A 19,372-nucleotide genomic window follows, 5' to 3' on the forward strand; every position below is an offset into this window, starting at 1 on the left:
GGGTTATCGAAAATCCGGGTTAGCCGGAGAAAATGGTAAAAATTAATAAAATACGGTATACTTACAGATAAACTCCGTTATAATTGAAATAACATAAAATATATATGCACAGTACACATCTAAATTACGCATCAATTACGCCTTTATCAATTCTACCTAACGCTTCTAGTTTATTTTTCATTGTCACTACAACATTTTTACGTTTTGTTGCCATTACGTAGACAAAAAAACACGCAAACACAAAATCTGAACAGATTTACGAACGATTACAGAACGGAAGCGAACAATACGACTGTACTACAGACAATACGGTCTCAATCGCAACGATGTTATGTTTTAATAACAGTGAAGACTAAGTCCATTGTTTAAAAAATAATTTTTTAATAGTCTTTTGCCTTTTAGTCACTGCATTTAAACAATGCAAAGACAGTTTGAAAAAAATAAAGGATACTACATATGCCTGTTGCTTCCGATAACACGACAATAAACGTCATGTGTCACGAGTTATTTTTAATATCGTATATGTAGTTCAAATTACACAAGTACCCATTATCTCTCAAATATTATATTACACACATTTTTATTGTTGAAATGTTTGTCTGAAAAAAATCGGTCCGGGTTATCGGGGGCCGACTTATCAGGGTTCCACTGTACGTTTAACTTAATTTGACTTGCAAATCACTCTTTAAGTTTGTGCAAAAATCCGTTGGAACAACTGTAACAGTGTTGACCTCAAACCCACTGAGCATTTAGGGAAATTAACATCAAATCTATAAAATACAAATATAAAAATACACATAATTTTTTAATTGAATTGTACCACTTTGTTCGTAAATATATTTCTACATTTAATTAAAATATAATATTGATCTTATCAATTTAAAATTCTCGTTTGAGTTGACTTGAAATCACGTCCCTCTTATTAGATTCATCCAACATCGAAGTCACTTCCATTCTTTCTTCCGCAATATGTTGAATACTGGCTAAAAGGTCAGGATATGGATTTATTGCTTTAACAAAATCTTTCTGATCTAACCTATAAATTTCTGACACTTCCACCGCTACCACAGATGCTATACGAAATGTGTTTTTCTTTAAAAGAGCGATCTCTCCGAAATGAGCCCCATCTTCCAGATGACAAACCTCTTTGCCGGTCTTGGTGTATATGGCCACTGTACCAGTCGAAATAAAATACATGCTTGTTCCTGGCGTATTAACTCTGATTATTAAGTCATTGACGAGATATACCTCTATCTTCAAGCATGATATTATTCGAACTAGAAGATTTAGTGGAAGATTCCTAAAAAACGTTACGTTTTCAACCAACTTCTTGCAAGCATGCATGTTCATCTCTTGCCTGAGCTGTTCTGATATCGTCGCTAATATTTCGTTTTCTCTAAAATATTTTTTCTGGAACTTAAACTCGTAATATGTTAAAATGCGAGACCTCATTTGTGACGGTAGCTGCTTGTGACGCATATATTCCTTCAATTGCCGTTCCATAGCATCATATTTTAATATAGATGAAGTATTTCCAGTGTTTATTTCCATTATCATAGCTAGGATGTAGATACAAAATAGACTTGATCCATACCAAACGAGGAAAACTAGTATTATTTCCAATTCTGCTTTTGGTATTACTTTGCCGTATCCGGAATTATAGAGCAGTAACGATTTGTGATGGAGAGCATTGATATATTTAATCCAAAAGTTATCATTGATAAAGTATCCTTCTTCTGATTTATCGTAAAACGCCTCAAATCGTGTATAGTAAATGATGTTAGCTCTAATAAATTCGATGACACAACACATAATATGCCAAAAAAGTGTGGTATTAACTATCACCATCGTTGTCATATATTTAAAATGTCTGATTTGAAAATAGCTAGCTATAATTTTAGAATACGACATAAAAGATCTAGCAAGTAGATATCGAAATAGTGTAAGCCACAATACGATGGCCTTATGTTGGGTGCACATTGGAACAAAAATATCAAGATAAAAAGGAAATGAAGATAAAAGATCCGGAATTAGATTTGTACTTAAATAATATTTCATAATTGACCTCCCATCTAACACCACTTTCTGCATAGGCTCGTTGTAATACCCAGTGAAGCAGTTCAGCACCACATTCAGCATTAAAAACGAATCAAATATTAATCTTAATATATTAATGGTATCAGGAAATGAATAGTTTGGATCACGAAAATCAAAGAGGAGATACAAAAATGAGGTGAATATGAATTGATACGTTATCACTATAATCATAATAATTGCCCAAACTACCCTCCCCGTACTAAAAGGATGAATCGCGTATGGGTGTTTCTTTAAATGTCTTCTTCTTTCAGCTGATATAGCTCCAAAACTTCGCAGGTGATGCGTATAAAATTTACTACTTTCAGATACCACTCTCATTTTAACTAACCATCGTCTGAGTCTAGAGAAGAGAGATTTCCCTGGAGCATAGTCATAATCGTAGTTATCAGCTATGTCTTCTAAGGTACAGTCGTGTCCATAACTAAGAAACGTTTTGTGTGTATCTGACAGTGGTTTCCTTTCGAACTTTCTGGAATAACTTGATGAATGCACTTTAGTTCCTCTTGAGAACATCGCAATATCGGTAAACCAACAGTTTGTCTCAAGAAATTCTTCAAGTTAACTAAAACAGACAAATATTTGTAATTAGTCCATTGAAATTTTACACCAAACCTAAACCAACCGAAACCATACCTTCCTAAAAACCAAGCATGTGCATTCCATCTCAACACTCAACATCTCAACAGGGGCGTAACAGAGGCCCCCGCAGCATGAAGCTTGCGGGGGGGACCCCAATAGATCTGGGGCCCCATCTTGTCGTCTGATATTATGTAAAAATCTGTTATTGGTATATTATCTTACGTTGTTTGTTTAAAGTTAAGAACGTAAATTTCTAAATAGGCATGTTCGACATGTAGTGAATAGTATAGGCATGTAGTGAATCATCTCATATCTATAAACTTAATATTTTCCGGTCTCACGAATTTTTATGGTAACCGCAATAAACTATATTGCTTTGTACGTGACCATTGAAAGATTTGAGAATTGCAATTTGCCGAATTTCAGAACAATATTTCTAAATCTAGAAATGGGTTTTCTCTTTACATTTAGTATTTCGATACAATTATCGGCAGTAGTTTCCAGAGGCGTAACAGAGGCCCCCGTAGCAAGGGCTGTCAATATTGCGTCGTCTTCATAACAGAATATTTTTACTTCTTTGTTTCCCACTCTGTATCCTCTTCCTTTGTTGATGCTGTTGGCGATTTTATTCATGATTAAATTGAAGAGAATTGGGCTCAATGAGTCCCCTGCCTTATTCCGTTGCCTATGTCTATAGATTCTGTAAGTTGTCCATCTATTCTACAGGAACTTCTCTATTATAAAGAAAATGGATTACATGTTTGAGTCTTGAAGCTTGCGGGGAGCCCCAATGTGTCAGGGGCTCCATCTTCTCGTCTAAGATATGTAAAAATGTGTCATTTTTATATTATTATAGGCATAAGTGTATACGCAACGTTTTTTAAGCAGTGTAGTATTGAAAATAAAGTTGTCCATCAGATAGATAATTATGTATTAATAAAATTGTAGATATATTCGCTGATAGTAGTACACGAAGAAAGTTTTTCCTCCCATCAATAATACTATGAAATATTTTAATCATTTATTAATTTTTGTTTTTTTTTTATTCTATACCAATAAATATGGAAAATGTAAGTTGTCATAAACAGTGCATGAATACACTGATAGGCCAGTAAATGACCGTTTTGGAGTGTAATTATCAGCGTCACGACGGATTTGCTTGACAATTTGGATTTTTGTTCTACTTACCCTCCACTTGGGGAGTGAAAAACATATGTTTAAAATAAGTCCAGAAACGGTTAAATTGACTAATTATAAGCAATAGTCCAGTACATCGTCCGTTTTGGAAGATGATTACAAAAGTCTTAAAATGGTCTTAACTGCATCGTTTGAGCGAGTCTACCACTTTCTGAAAAATTTCAGAGTGCATGTTAGGCGCGTTTCCGCGTTCTGCGACATTAACATATTTACGTTGTCGGACTACGAAACGCGGCTGTAAATTTGTCGGACAAGATATCGACAATCTTTATTATTTAAATATAAGTACTTTAAATAGAAAATTAAGGGTTTTGTAATCACAAAATCTTAAAGTCCGACACACGCAAGATATCACTTTAGTGCGGTAGTTTTGTTATTACAAAACGCTCAATTTTCAGTTAAAGTACTTATAGGTACATATTTAATTATTAAAGATTGTCGATCTCTTGTTCGACACATTTACAGCCGCGTTTCGTTTTTTTTTTAATTAATTAATTTAATTTTTAATTTTTTAAAATTAATATTAATTTAATGTTAATTTTTTTAAATGTGTACCATTTACTTTATATATGTATTGTTTATATGATCTGTAAGTTTGACCGGTTCAAAGTTTTTATTTTTGAAACAAATTGGTTTCTTATTAGGAAAGGGTTTTTTTATTTTGGAAAAATGCCCTTTTTCAAAATAACTTAAAAAGTATTAGTGATACAAAAAATCTCAAATAGTAAAGAAATGTAGGTTTTGCTTTTATATATATTATGGTTTTATTTTGTTATTAACACAAACATTACTTAAGATATGGCTGTTCAAAATTTGCATATACTCGTGATTAGTGACTCGTTCAAAAATAAGGTCTTTAGACCAGTGAAACTTACAGATCATATAAAGAAAGTTAAGTAATTTGTAAAGAGGTAATGATTAGTTTATTTTGGGTGCTAAATAGGGGGAGACTTTCACGATTTTTTTACCAAAACAAGGGGTTAACTTTATTTTGAGTGTAACTCGCTTAGTTTTGATGCTAGAAACTTTTATAAAAAATTAAGATAAAGCTTTTTTTTAAGTTTTAATGAGTTTTTTCCGAAAAGTGTTTCATTTATTGGTTAATTCACGTTGAAATATTCGATTTGGAATTTGAAGAATAAGAAGAATTTTTTATAAGTCTCAACTTTGTTTTTACTGGGTCGATAGAACATCATTTTTTTATAAGCTACATTTTTGCTAAGAATATTTTTTAGATCAATTTTTTTTCAGTTATTTGCGAAAAACCGCTTGGAAACGTGGTTTTCTTGTTGAGCAATAAACATTTTCACTCGCAAATAATTTAAAAAGTATTGACTTCATCACTTCGGTGGTGACACTGAAAATTACACGGAATCTCCGTATTTCACGGTCGTTTACTAGGCTATTATAATATAGGTACGTTTTTGTTACACAAGTCGTATTTAGTAACTTTTTAAAGAGGGCCCCATATCCAATTCTGCGGGGGGGGGGGCGACGGAGTTTGTTACGCCACTGCATCTCAACTTATGAATACCTACATATTTTATTAGGTAAACCTTCCAAGCTTTAACAAATAAGTGTGTAGCTTCGTCATAATATGAACCATTCCTCACAAGTCCAACTGGTAATATCAAACTCATCACCTGTAGGTACATACAGACGCAATAAGTTCAGTTTTTTTCAAACTACACAGAATTTATTCAGTGAATTGAGATATTATGGTACAATTTTTCCACATGACAGCAATTGTAACCTCTAAATTTAGGCCAATAACCCTGACTATCACTGTTCAAACGTTTCAAACTCAAACCGTCAGTTTTATAACCAAAATCGTTGTAAACATCGTAACAACTCTTAAGCTAATTACAACTTAGGCTTGTTGAATATTGTTGTTCAAAATTAAACTGTACCTATTAAATTGTTACTTCTTCAAGTCCATGAAGTATTGTTCTCATTCTTACTTAAACAAACAATTCAATTAGTATTCAACACTTACCTTCATGTTATATTATTAAACAACTTATAAGAATGATTGGTCCTATTTCGCATATACATAAAGATTAAAATTAAGTGTATTACACTTTTCATTGAACATAAATTTGACAAATAAGGATGGTATATCTGATTCTACACTGATAATTCCCTTTGCTTTTAATATTTTCATGACATTGGCATACCTACAAAAAGAAACATTGTCAGATTGACAGTTAAAATTTCATTACCTTGACTTATGCAATGATGTATCGCTTCGACCATATTAATACCGTTGGAATAAATGATTGGTATCCTGTTACAATAAGAAATGACCAATAAAATGAGCATGCTGATACAGTGATACAAAATTACAACATTTATTTAGTTGTGAGATTTATTAAAACTGGGATATAAATAACGAAAGAAATTAAGAGATAGTACCTGTATTGTACCTACAGACCGGAATATACAAAATGGATTTTTTGCATATCTGGCATATTTTGCATAAATTTCATATTTTTACAAGGACTTGCATATATCTGCATATTTTTATAAACAAAATGTATAATGTCAATATTTTCTGAATATGTCGAACTTTTCTCGAAATTATTTCTTCAAATTCTCCAAATATAAAAAAAACCTGTTTCTTTGAATAATTTTGGGTGTGCCCGCTATTGTAATAAAAGATTTTAGGTAAACTGGTTAACGATTATTAACCCTAATATAGAAACAAAATGAAGCATACATAAACACTTGTAGTTTGATGGTTTTTTCTGAAACCAAAAGCGGCGGAAGTGTCGGTGAAGCTTTTAGGAATAAGTAGCTGTATGAATCTTCGAAATTTACATTAAATTCATTTATGGTTTTCTCGCTACACATTGTAAACGTGTGTATTGAGGCATGAGGTGTGTATGAGGCAAATAACCTGTAACTTCGTTAATTTGTTTATATCGAGATGTCCAAATTAAGTGTTTTAATTTAACTTTATCCTGAATTAACGCTGTATAGAGGAAAAGTATTTTGTCGAGCTTGCTTTAAAATTGTAAGTACCTACTTAACTATTTTCATTTTAAGATAAGTGCAAGCCATTGCCAACGCATGTTTAGGTAAAAAAAACGTGTAAATAAGTTTTGGCTATTTGTTTACGATCTCATCTGATAAAAAATTTGTTAATCGATTAGCATGCAAAGACACCCTTTCATCTTTAAAAGTGTCAAAAGCCGAGTAGCAACTTTTTAACCATTTGCGATGGTTAAAAGGCCATAGAACCTTTGCAATACCTTGTTATTTTCGGGAATTTCAAAAGTGAACAATGTCATTTTTCGCCATTTTCCAGAAAATTTGGAGTAATATTTATGTCTAAATTATTACATAGTGTTTTCTTGTACAAAACTCGATGGTGTACTTGCATTCAGGTTAACGGTCTTAAATATATTATTACACAAGTAATTAGACTTCGTAAGTTCTAGGTTTCCATCCAAAGTAACCAAAAGTAAAACCACAAGCCGATATTTGCACTCTTCGTGTAACTTTGCGTCGATTGATACACGATTTCAATAACACAGCCCAACAAAAAAAATTGTTTGTCTTGCTGCCGAAAAAAAATTAACTGATTTTAGGTAATGCATCTGTGCTGATTCCAAAAATACAAACCTTTTCTTTGTATCAGCTCTAGTTTTCGAGATATAACATACTTATCAAATACTTAAATATTCTTACATTTCTGTATATTCCACCACTAAAATTGCAATATGTTTATAAACAAACTTAACAAATTCTAACACAAATGGGCAAATGAACAAAAGGGCGTATTTTGGTGTTCATTTAGGAGATCAAGATAAATCCTGAGCTCCACATGTAGTGTGCAAAACTTGTATTGAAATCTTGCGACAGTGGACGAAAGGACAACGAAAATGTTTAAATTTAGGTTTCCAATGGTATGGAGGAAACCAAAAAATCACTTTGACGATTGCTATTTCTGTCTTGTGAATATAAAGGGCATTAATCGTAACAATCGACGTACGAACATATCCTAACCTGGAGTCAGCAATAAGACCAATTCCACATCAGCTTGAGCAGATACCCATTCCAATATTTAGCAGTCTACCTATGTTACTAGAGGATAATGCCGAAACGTTATTTGACGAACTGCAGACTAATAGATTTGAGGAAGACGACAATAATTTTGAAGGGGATTCGACACGTCCTCAGCGCTTTACTCAGGAAGAGCTAAGCGAACTTATCAGAAATTTGAACCTTCCAAAGGATTCTTCCGAGTTGCTTACCTCCAGACTAAAAGAAAAGAATGTTCTTCACCCTGACACCAAAATAACGTACTACCGTAATAGAGATAAAAGATATTTTGTCTTTTTTTCTCAGCAAGATGGTATGGTTTTTATAACAATATTAGAGGACCGTTAGAAAAATAGGTGTATCAGAGTATACACCAGATCACTGGCGTCTTTTTATCGACAGTTCCAAACGAAGTTTAAAGCGTATCCTTCTACATAATGGCAACAAATATGGAAGTATACCAATTGGGCATTAGAGTGGAATACTTAGACCGTTTCCCCGAAAATCTTCACCAAGGTATCAAAACGATGGAAGAGGTGTATCAGGGAGATGGGGCTATCACATGATGGCGGATTACTGCTGGAGTCTTCAAAGGGGCCGTCCTTTTAAAGCCTTTGCAAGAAAATCATATAAAAAGAAGTTTTTATGTGACGCCGAATAACACCTTTTTTTGCGACGCTGCCGGTTAGGTTAGATGAAAAGTAAGTTTTTTTGTCAGATATGTGTAATGATTTTTGTAAGTACATTATTGTACAATAACTATCTTACTTTTTATTCGTATTTGGTTTTTTTCATGCGTAGCAGCACTACATATATGTAGGTAGTGCTGCGTTAAATTACCCTTTATGTTAGAAATGTGATCTGTTGTCGTATTTTCTGAAAACGATCTGATGGAGCAAATCTGGTGGCATTTTTGGATTCAGCAGACCCAAATTACCTAGAAACAGCAAAAAAATTTCCGGCAGCAAACTGTGTGTTTACCAGTGTAATCTTTTGTCATTTTTACTAAACTTTCGGTCATAATTATTTAAACGGAAATGGCTTCAAAACCGGCACTAAAGATTCAAGCTCGACTTTTCAATACGCTTCGATTGATATGTCACATGTACCTACTATGTCTACGACTCTAATATGGCACTTCCAGTTAGAACTTTTTAACCGGAAATTATTTAAAAATCAAAAGTATACATTTGCTCTCATCTTGCTAAGGCACATCGAATAATATATCGCTTATACTATTTCGGTGACTTTAAAACGGTTCTTCCGATTGCAACTCCAAAACCGGGAGTCTGATGTCAAATTTCTCAACTTTAATACTATCCTTGGTTTTTTTTTTGTTTTTTATTAGCATTCACATTAGTGATTCAGCCAGTCACAAGTTAACTACCCTAACCGTATATCAAAAAAATGAATGTGTGTGTACTTTGTACGCACGTAAGAAGTTATACTTCTATTATATGATTTCTTAAAAATAAATATACTTTAAACAGTTTGTTTTATTTTTTTTAAACACCAAACTAATTTTGTGTTTACCGCTTTAAAAAAAAATAAAAAAAATATAGGATTGCTCCGGACTCGAACTCAAGGCCTCTCGATCTCTGGCCGAATGCTATACCAAATACGCTACGAGGACTGTGTCTGTATCGGTTCGGACGTACCTAATGACAATTCACGTAAGAAAGTAATTCACGGTAACAAACAGACAAGATAATAAATATACAATAAAATGTTTTAATAATACTCATCTTACTCCTGAGGAAGACAAATCCAAAGACACAAAAATTATAATAAATATATTTACTAAAAACACTAATATATTCTTTTCACACCTTTTCTTGCAGTGATATATTTATACATAACTTGAAATATAGCAACTAAACGCCATACCGTCTGTGTGCGCATGCGCGCAGTATTATAAAATGTTACTCTCAATCGCGCCTAAAGAAGTGTAACTTCAAAAAAATCAATAATTATTATCAATAACAAAATGAACATTAACTGGGACAGGATTTTTTGTTAACTATATGTTAAAGGAAGCCTCTCACTGGAGAGAATTCCTACAAGTCATTTCTTCTTCTAATTATTATCATACTGTCATATTGTCATAAAATTTACTTAATGTTACGAGTGGTACCAGATTGTAAATTAAATGGAGCTAAATAAAAAAAAATGGGACACACACTTCTCGTCCAGGGACTTATCAGGACATTTTCCTGTCCTACAGGAAAATGTACAACACGAGACTAGGCCACGCCACGGATAAGTAAGGTAAATTTACAAAAGGTTGGACATAGGTGTCAAAAACTAACTAAACCTTATGCTACTACTACCTATAAAACAATTTTACAATTTGTGAGAAATATATTTACAGAGGTGAAATTACGAACACTCGATACGAATCGTATCCGCCATGTTTTACCGTAGCGCCTTATGGTAAAACATGGCGGATACGATTCGTATCGAGTATTCGTAATCCCTATGCAGGTGTTAGCAATCCCATCATTAAAAATCTATTGTATAATGTATTTGATCCTTGTTTATTTTTAATGCAGCCAAAAAAACGTAATTGGGTTATAAGCTTTCATTCGAAATATCAATTGTCATTTTATCTGTATTAATAACGGAGGAGTTATATTCGCGGACGGACGGTCAGATGGTCAGACAGTCATGAAACTGGAAGTACATCTCTGTTCTCGTCTTGCTAAAGCGCGTCGAATAATATATCGGTTGTACTATTCCGCTGACTTTAAAACAGTACTTCTGGTTGCATTTCTAAAACCGGAAGTCTTAGGTAAAATTTTTCACCTTTAGTACCATCCTTGGATTATAAGCTTTCGTTCGAACCCTCACTTGTCATTCTACCTGGTATAATACCGGAGGAATTGTGTTTACGAACGGACGAACGGACGGACGGACGGACGGACGGACAGACGGACGGGATAATTCAGTTTTCACATTTTTTCAAAATTGCGTGAAAAGAATATGTCACCAGAAATGCATCACTTGATTAATTAAACCTGTGAGTAATGACACGTGCGTTATGAACAATTAGGTACTCACCGGTAAAGTATTACAGTAGACTCCCTCTATAACGAGATCTAAAATGGCGGACTAATTACCTCGTTATAAGCGGATTTCGTTATATCAGACAGCAATAATATTGTGCATACCACCACCACTGAAATGTTTTGATGCTTCTTACGTAGTTTATTAGGTGTCGATGGTCGACCTCAACAATGAAATTTGGCCATCGTAAATTGTAAATTTACTACAATATTCAATATCGGTCGATAGATAAACAAGAAGGAAGAAGTTTATTACCGGCGGTGGAATTTATTACAGCACTGGTCTCAATAAGCACACAGATGTTGGGCATTCTTGTATACAGGCAGTTATGGTATTTATTTATGGCCATCACCACGCAAAAAAACAGGTAAAGAAACATATTCTTAGATTTCATTTTTCCTCGCTATAACCAAATATGCCTCGTTATATTTATATATAGAGGTGTTATAGTTCAATAGGAATTTCATGGTACATCTAGTGTACTTCGTTATAAGCGAAACCTCGTAATACCCGTGTTTGTTATATAGAGAGCCTATATAGTTCGTATTTGTGTTATTATCTATTCAACAATAGTGAATAATGAGCACATTATTAAACGGTCATAGAAAAAAATATTAGTTCGCAAGTGTGACTTGAAAGCTTTCCGATTTAAAAATTTTACCAGAAAAAAATGAATATTGTGATACCCTGATCGTTAATAGATAAATGTTGATTGCAAAGTTGCTGAAAAACACCGTCACGAATATGCTTAGGTCTGTGCAATAAACTGAACAATGTTTTTGCATATAAATGAGTATTTCACCTTTATAGTGGGCTTCAGATAATGAACTAGTACTCGATACAACACCCACTTTTAAAGCTTCTCCCCATAAATTAACATAGCTCTGCATCATTTATTGGTAATGGCAATTTATTTAAAGTTACGTACCATTTAGTAAATTTGCTAGAACTTGTACGAGTTTTATTAAAAAAACAGTAGATTTCATACATGTTTGTCTTATCAAATAAGGACATAGGGATATTTTTTCAAACGATATACCTACCAATGAAATATAGCCTGCCGTGTAGCTGTATCATGACGTTTGACTGGATTTTCAAAAACCAGATGTACCTACTAATGTACGCAAATGTAAACAATTCAATTTATTAAAAAATCTCGTGATAAGACATCTCGTAACGCGACTGTTCGTAACCCCATCAATTCGTATCGCCGTCAATTCGTACCAGCGACACTTCGTAACATCAACATTTCGTAACTCTAACTGTTCGTAACGGTATAATTTGTAAAGATATTCTGTAATAAAATTTAATTATTCTGTTTATTTTTGATAAAGTGGAAACCAACTTTTATTGCCATTGCAATTGAAATTACGTTTATCAATTTAACGAACCAGCATCAAGATAAACATTTTTAATAGATTCCATATTTCGTGGAGACATAGATATATTTTGAAAATTCTGTTTTAAAGTAAATATAAACTACCTGTACCTACATACCAGTAACTTTACTACTTTAAGGTGATAATTCGGGATAAAAAAATTAAAAAAAGGTATTCTTTAGCTGTCAGATCTACAAAAATATATGCAAAAAAGTGTGTGAAATATGTTTAAAAAGAAGTATTCTTAAAAAAAGTACTACTACTTTTAGTGTAGGAAAGTATGCAAAATAGGTACATTCATTGTACCTATATGTTACAGTTCAAGTTGATTCTCAGTTAGAATTGACTATTCCTAGTTCAAGTCAACTCCAACTAAAACGAGCAGTAAGAATTGATTTGAAAAATTTAATTCAACTTTTACTAGTTGAAGTAGACTCTTCCAAACCCTTTTTAGTAAAAGTAGATCGCGGGAAAAATAGAATCAACTCTTACTAGTTTGAGTTGACTATCCCTGGATCGATTCAGTAGTAAAGGTAGATTATACGAGTATAATCTCACGTGCTTTTTTGATGAGTGTGCGTCTCTTTGTTTTGACCGTTTCAACTACTTATCACGATTTGAACATCGTAGTCCAAGTAATGAAGCTTATAATAGGACAAAACCTCGCAATTTTTACAGAATGGATCGATTTGCTTGAAAATTTGAGAATAAGTAGTGGATAGTCCAAGGATCAAAATCTGTATCATGCCAAAAGGCGCTTTTACCATGGGGGTGGTTGTCACCCCATCTCGGAGGTGGAAATTTTTATTATATTTTGACCGCAAGAGTTGGTAAAAACATTTATTATAAGCAAAAAACGTTCTATACATTTTTTTGATAAAATTGATAGTTTTCGATTTATTCGCTATCGAAAGTGTTAGTTTTATATCGAAAAAATTAATGTTTTTAATAAGTTTTCTGCTAATAACTCCAAAAGTTTTCGTTTTATCAAAACAACCTTAGTTAACAAAAATACACCTTTTGAAAAAATAAACAAAATCAATTTTTTAAATTTTCTTTAGGATCAATAGTAATCGAGCTATACTTTATTATATGTTGGTTCTTCTTCGTTAAATGCTAAATATTGTATTTCCAAAGTCAAAAGACGGGAAAACTATGCATTTTTCGAGGAAAACTTGTTCAAACTAATTTAGAGCACTTAAAAATATCTATCACCAGAAATAAAAAAGTCTCTAGCTCAAAAATTAAGTGACTTATAATGAAAAGAATGTCAGTTCCCATTTTTTTCAGCGAAAAAGTGATCGCAAGCAACCCTCTAATCACCACCCTAATAATAATTAGTCATTAACCTTATTTGGTCTTTTTTACTTATGTATTATTAATAGGTTCTAGAAGTTTGGCCGGCTTAGAATGATTAGTTTTAAAAAAAATGGAGTTAAAATCGAATAACGATTTTTTGTAGTTTGGAAAAAAATGGCCTCTTCTTCAGAATAGCAAAATTAACATCAGAGATACAAAAAAATGTTTAAATATAAAATTGTAGCTTGTTTAATTTCCAAGAACCTGGTTTACAAAAATTTTTTTACGGCAAAAATTGAGTGAGCTATTGACAATTAAAACTTATATTAACAGGCAAAAACCACCTTTACCAACCCTTTCAAAGTCACCTATTTTGCGACTGAGGATTTTAAAATAGGCTTATAGGCCTTGTAAAAACCTACAAAATTATATTTTTATCAACCTTTCTAAGATAAAAATAAAAAAGTTACGGTTAAAAAATCAATATATTTTTTGAAAAAAAAAGGAAAAATCCAATTGGAAGCATAATAATGTAAGTTAGCGGTGTTTTTGGTCATTGGCCTTATTCATTGTTATTTATTTATGTATTATAAATAGATTCTAGAAGTTTGACTGGCTTAGAATGATTAGTTTTTAAAAAACTGGAGTTAAAAGCGAATAACGAATTTTTGTTCTTTAAAATTTACAGCCAAAACCGTGAAAGAATGGACTAGTAATGTAATGTTAATTCCCATCTAAATAGTTAATCATAAAAATGCCACAAGGGAATAGCTTCAGAACAACGTTAATTTATACGTTTATATCGATAATTTCCATCTCCTCTAGTTTCATTTCTTTTTACCTCACAACTTAATATGTTTTTCATCTTTTGCGTTATTTTGCCGGTTATTAGCCATTGACATATTAAGCCTAGACTCGGCATACTCACAGTCGGCACAGTAGAAAGAGCATGTAAACAGTCGATCGGTGGTCTATCTATCTCTTTTAACCAAGCGACTTTTGACATGTGACTGACAAAGATGGCTAGACCACTCAATACTATGTCGGCGTTACACCTCGATGCATTGAGTGGCATATCCCTAGCCAAGTCTATCCTCTTTACATGTCTCTGTTATTAGCACGCTAATCACTATACAGTGATGAACGCACTAATAACCGGCAAAATAACGCAAAAGATGGAAAACATATTAAGTTGTCAGATAAAAAGAGATGCACCTAGAAGAGGTGTTAAATTTAGCGATAGAAATTTTAAACTGATAATATATTGATTGTTTCCCACCTTGAGGAATTTGAGAAATGCCACTGTCATAGTGACAGTTTTAGTTGACATACTCCTTTGATACGTCTAAAGTTGGTCAATATTTTAATGTCAACTGATATGTTACTATCGCTAAATTTAACACCTCTACTAGTTTTGTTCCTTTCTATCTCACAATAAACATGTTTTCCATCTTTTGCGCTATTTTGTCGGTTATTAGCACGCTCATCACTGTATTGGGACCGTGCCAGTTCGGCAAAGCGACACCTGGTTTCTACGCTCAGCAACATCTATCGCACTTTTAATTATATTAGGTTTGTTCTAGCAAACAGTCAAACTAGTCAGAAACCGTCAGCAAACAGTTGGTCAGTGAGAGAACATAATACAGTCACCAGTGCTATCCCCTCTACTCGCACTGGTCGACTATTCGCTGATGGTTTCAAACCATTTGAAACTGATGCTAGAACAAACCTAATGTTAATAAGTCCTGGTTACTGGATAATAATCAAGGCCATAGTCCAAAAAAATAATAAGCAGAAAAAATAAGATTCAGGTTATGTTATTAAAACGTAAACAATTGTATGCAGTCAATAAAATTAGTTATTAAAATTCAGTACTGCAAGAAAAATACGATTAATTAAATTTATCTTTATATAATAATTGCATATCATATCAATATTGTGGAGCAATGTTTCTTCTTCAATGACAGTAGGTATGAAATATACGTCAATTTGACAATTTCAATTGACAATGATTTATTTAAGAAAGTTGCAATATTTCTCCGATATTCGCGCACGATCGTTTCTCGTATCCCCTCCAAGTACTTGCAAACCGCGAAAAGGGGTTTTATTGTTTTTAGTTTCTTTAATATCTAAATCACTTCTCAGATTTTCAATGTTCTGCTCCGCCATTCCTGCTTGTTTCTTAAAAAAAATCCCATAATATTAATGCGTTCAATAAACGTTTCAAACTGTTGCCGGAAGTATGCAAAACTGTGTCGATCACATCGCAAAGAAAGTTCGGTATTGCTCAATTCCGTTAAATATTAATAATCACCACTGCACTCTTCTATTTCTACTATGTATATATGCGACCGTTATTTCACGATGTTTACGAGGTTTACATAACACCAAGGCCACCCATCCGTGTATTCACGCAAAGGATGACATAAATGGCTACCTTATGAATAATTCGGAATGTAATGGATATCTACCTATTTTATGTTTATCGAATGATAATTTTATATTTTATAAATATGTACCGTTTTATGTCTGGTCCATACCGGAAGCCATTTTTACTTAACAGTTTATGCGTAAATGGTCTGCGGTCGTGTGGTCTGCCTGAATAATATAAATATCTTCTTTAATTGTGACCAATCATAAACCCCTGGACAAAACTGACGTACTAATGGAGCGTGATAGTGTGACGTCAAAATGTCAAAAAAGTTTCCAAACAAAGCAAACGTTTGACGTCAATGGCCATGCCCCTCGATGTCCAAGACATATATATTGACATTAAATCTAAAGTGTATGAAGATTTCTAAAATAAATGGAACAGCCTAATCAGAATCAAAGACTATCAATACCGAAAAGTACAACCTACCTTTTCTAAAAATAAATGGTTTGCCATTCTTCCATTCATAGATCGAAGACACATCACCACAATATTATTAGATTACGTACAGGGCACTGTCTAACAAAAGAAAACTTGCATAGGATGAATCTGACAGACAATCCCTATTGCGAATGTGGGTCCATAGAAAATCTTAATCACATATTTTTGAATGCCCTATTAACCCCATTCCAAACTGGGATATCTACAATTTTTTCGCCAATAAAGGACTTCCAACCCCGATAAAAATATATTCAATTTTACATAACGTAGATGAAGAATCAGTCAGAGCAATTATGAAGTTTCTTAGCATAAACAGGATAAAATTATAATGCTCAACTAGCTACAACTTATTTCTAATTCATGCTTATTACTAATAGATTGTGTTTGTTATTGTACCTTGTACAAAAAGTAAATATTTAGTCAAAGTTATCACCATAGCCAATTTACTTCAAAAAATCAAGAAGTAGACGTATTCGGTGGGCCCGACATGATCATGAGCCAGTGAACGTCGAGACCGCCAACTTGATCGAGCTGGCCAAATTGCATAAAGCAAGGCCAATAACCAAGCAAGCAAGCAGCAACGTTTGACGTCTGTCAATAGGGCTTTTCATCGATTGTCATTTGTTTCGAGCTTCTGTCATGTATCACATAAATTAATATATCTACGCCATACGTCTTTGGTTTGTATCATTGGTTATATCAATAACGTATGACGTAGATATATTAATATTATGTGACACATGACAGAAGCTCGAAACAAATTACTGTGAATGAAAACCCTATTGATTATATATGTGATTTGTGTAATCATTTTTAATTTTATTTTGTTTTAACAATCGTCGTACATTTTTTCTAAAGACACAATCATTGATCAATCATATTGCTTTTAATTTTATAAATGTCCCTACACAAAATTAAGGATTTACACACTACAGAGTTACTTACTGCGTTTCTCCAGGTTCTTAACCAGGCCTATTTGGAAATATGGTGGGAAATATACTATGAGCACTAATTACAATCGCGGGTATTCAACACATTGCCATTTTGTAAAAATTAAACATCCTACAAGTAAAGCAATATATTCCAATTATAAAAACGAAAATAAACACCACGTGTGAATTTTTGTTTTGTTTGGAAACTTTTCCAGAGCAGCCAACATTGATTTGGCGTCACGACTATCCCGGTCTAGGTGCGGGAGCACGCCAAATAGAATTCTATTTTAGTGACGTCACGTTGCCTAGCAACCATCGATGCTCCCATTATGAAATTCTATTTTGTGACGTCAGCAAAATAGAATTCTATTTGGCGTGCTCTGGGCCCCATTACATGTTTTCATACATCCGAGGATAATGATAACTATTGCTAATTGCTATAGTTCATTCGCTTTCAAGATGAGCTATGACGCCAGTTTCAGACACCTGATTCGTGGGTTTTTCTAGTCGTCGCAGTTGATTAGAAATTAATTTATAATATATAATAAATTTTGCTTCATAATCTTCATCATAGCTTTATAAATTTCGCTTTACGGTTACGTTGAATATAAAAAATACGTTATTTTTATATCGCGTCCCTCAATTTGGCGCCCCGATATTCGCTAGGCTTGCCCGCCCCTTTTAATTATCCGGCGCGGAGCTGACCATAGAGTGGATTGTTAAACTAATTTGGTTATGAAAACTAATATATGGTTTTGTAATAAATGCATTTTCAGAAGTAGAAAACACTTTCTTGTTCTCCGATGAAAAGAGAGTACCATTGATTATGTTGTCTTAAAATGTATAATCGTAAAAAGCGATCCTCTAATAAGATACACTTATATGGGTAAATGCACCTTCCATGGACAGAATAAGCAATTTAACTACAATCTAATGTTGCACATGCAATTGGCGAACTATTCCAATTTCACCATACATCGGCTACATACTGACACAGTTTCAAAGGAAATTGAAAATTATTCTGATTATTTTATCCTCCATTTCGCTAATAATGTTATTTTAATTGCTGCTAATATGTAAGTAACTGTATAATTAGTATGGCTAAATATTGTTTTTACCAAGGCAATATTATTGAGCGGGTAATTGTATTTAATTATAATAAAAAGTATGTTTAAATCTTGATATTTTATTGATTTTTGGGTAAAAATTATCATACTCTGGGCAAATTAGGAAAAAACAAGTAAAATTATTTACCAGCTATTTTATTGCTGGAATCTTATGATTGTATATTAATAATATAGGTATGCAAAGTCCGCAGGGTGTGCTATTTTGTTTATAAAAAAATTAACTCTCTGAAATCTTCCTTTTCTCAATTATTGCTCTGCAATACCAACTATTTTCATTTTAGTCTTGGTTATTATAGTTATTATTAGAGTTCGGATTTAAAATCATAAAGAAACGCAAAAAAACGCTTAAAAAGCATAACGATTTTATAAAGAAAAGCATTTTACTACCTATAAAAAGAATGTGTGTCTACTTTGTACGCACGTAAGAAGTTATACTTCTATTATTATGATTTTAACGAAATTAATATACTTAACAGGTTATTTGTATTTTATTTAAATATTAAACTACCTTTCTTTACTTACCACTTTTAAAAAAATTGTATTAAAACGATACCAAAAATATATAAGAAAAAGAATATGAATCGTCCGGGATTTGAACCCGGGACCTCTTGATCTCCGGTCACACGTTCTACCACTGAGCTATTTCCCTTTTTCTTTGACAGGTTACAAGATCTCTCATACATACTGACAAATTTAATAGATTAAGTCAAATCCAAAAGACACAAAAATTATAATAAATAATACATTTACTAAGAACACTAATAAATCCTTTTATAT

At 32.9% G+C, this 19,372-nt stretch overlaps 2 protein-coding genes across 2 annotated transcripts in view; one reads left to right on the forward strand and one right to left on the reverse strand.

The window, feature by feature from the left end:
- LOC114334845 (serine-rich adhesin for platelets) overlaps positions 1-19,372 on the forward strand; it is a 300,061-nt gene that overhangs the window by 60,469 nt on the left and 220,220 nt on the right. The gene's annotated exons all lie outside the window — the stretch shown is intronic.
- LOC114334849 (potassium/sodium hyperpolarization-activated cyclic nucleotide-gated channel 4-like) lies at positions 835-6,050 on the reverse strand. Its single transcript, XM_028284963.2, has 2 exons — positions 5,870-6,050; positions 835-2,659 (listed from the first exon to the last, which is right to left on the reverse strand). Exon 2 carries the CDS (start codon positions 2,608-2,610, stop codon positions 880-882), a length of 1,731 nt encoding a protein of 576 aa, XP_028140764.1. The 5' UTR covers positions 2,611-2,659; positions 5,870-6,050; the 3' UTR covers positions 835-879.

The sequence above is a fragment of the Diabrotica virgifera genome, chromosome 8 (genome assembly GCF_917563875.1).
Source record: "Diabrotica virgifera virgifera chromosome 8, PGI_DIABVI_V3a".
Classification (NCBI taxonomy): Eukaryota; Metazoa; Arthropoda; class Insecta; order Coleoptera; family Chrysomelidae; genus Diabrotica; species Diabrotica virgifera.

What these genes read in the sequence shown, in the direction of transcription:
- LOC114334849 (XM_028284963.2), bottom strand. Translation starts at nt 2,610, where the DNA reads ATGTTCTCAAGAGGAACTAAAGTGCATTCATCAAGTTATTCCAGAAAG.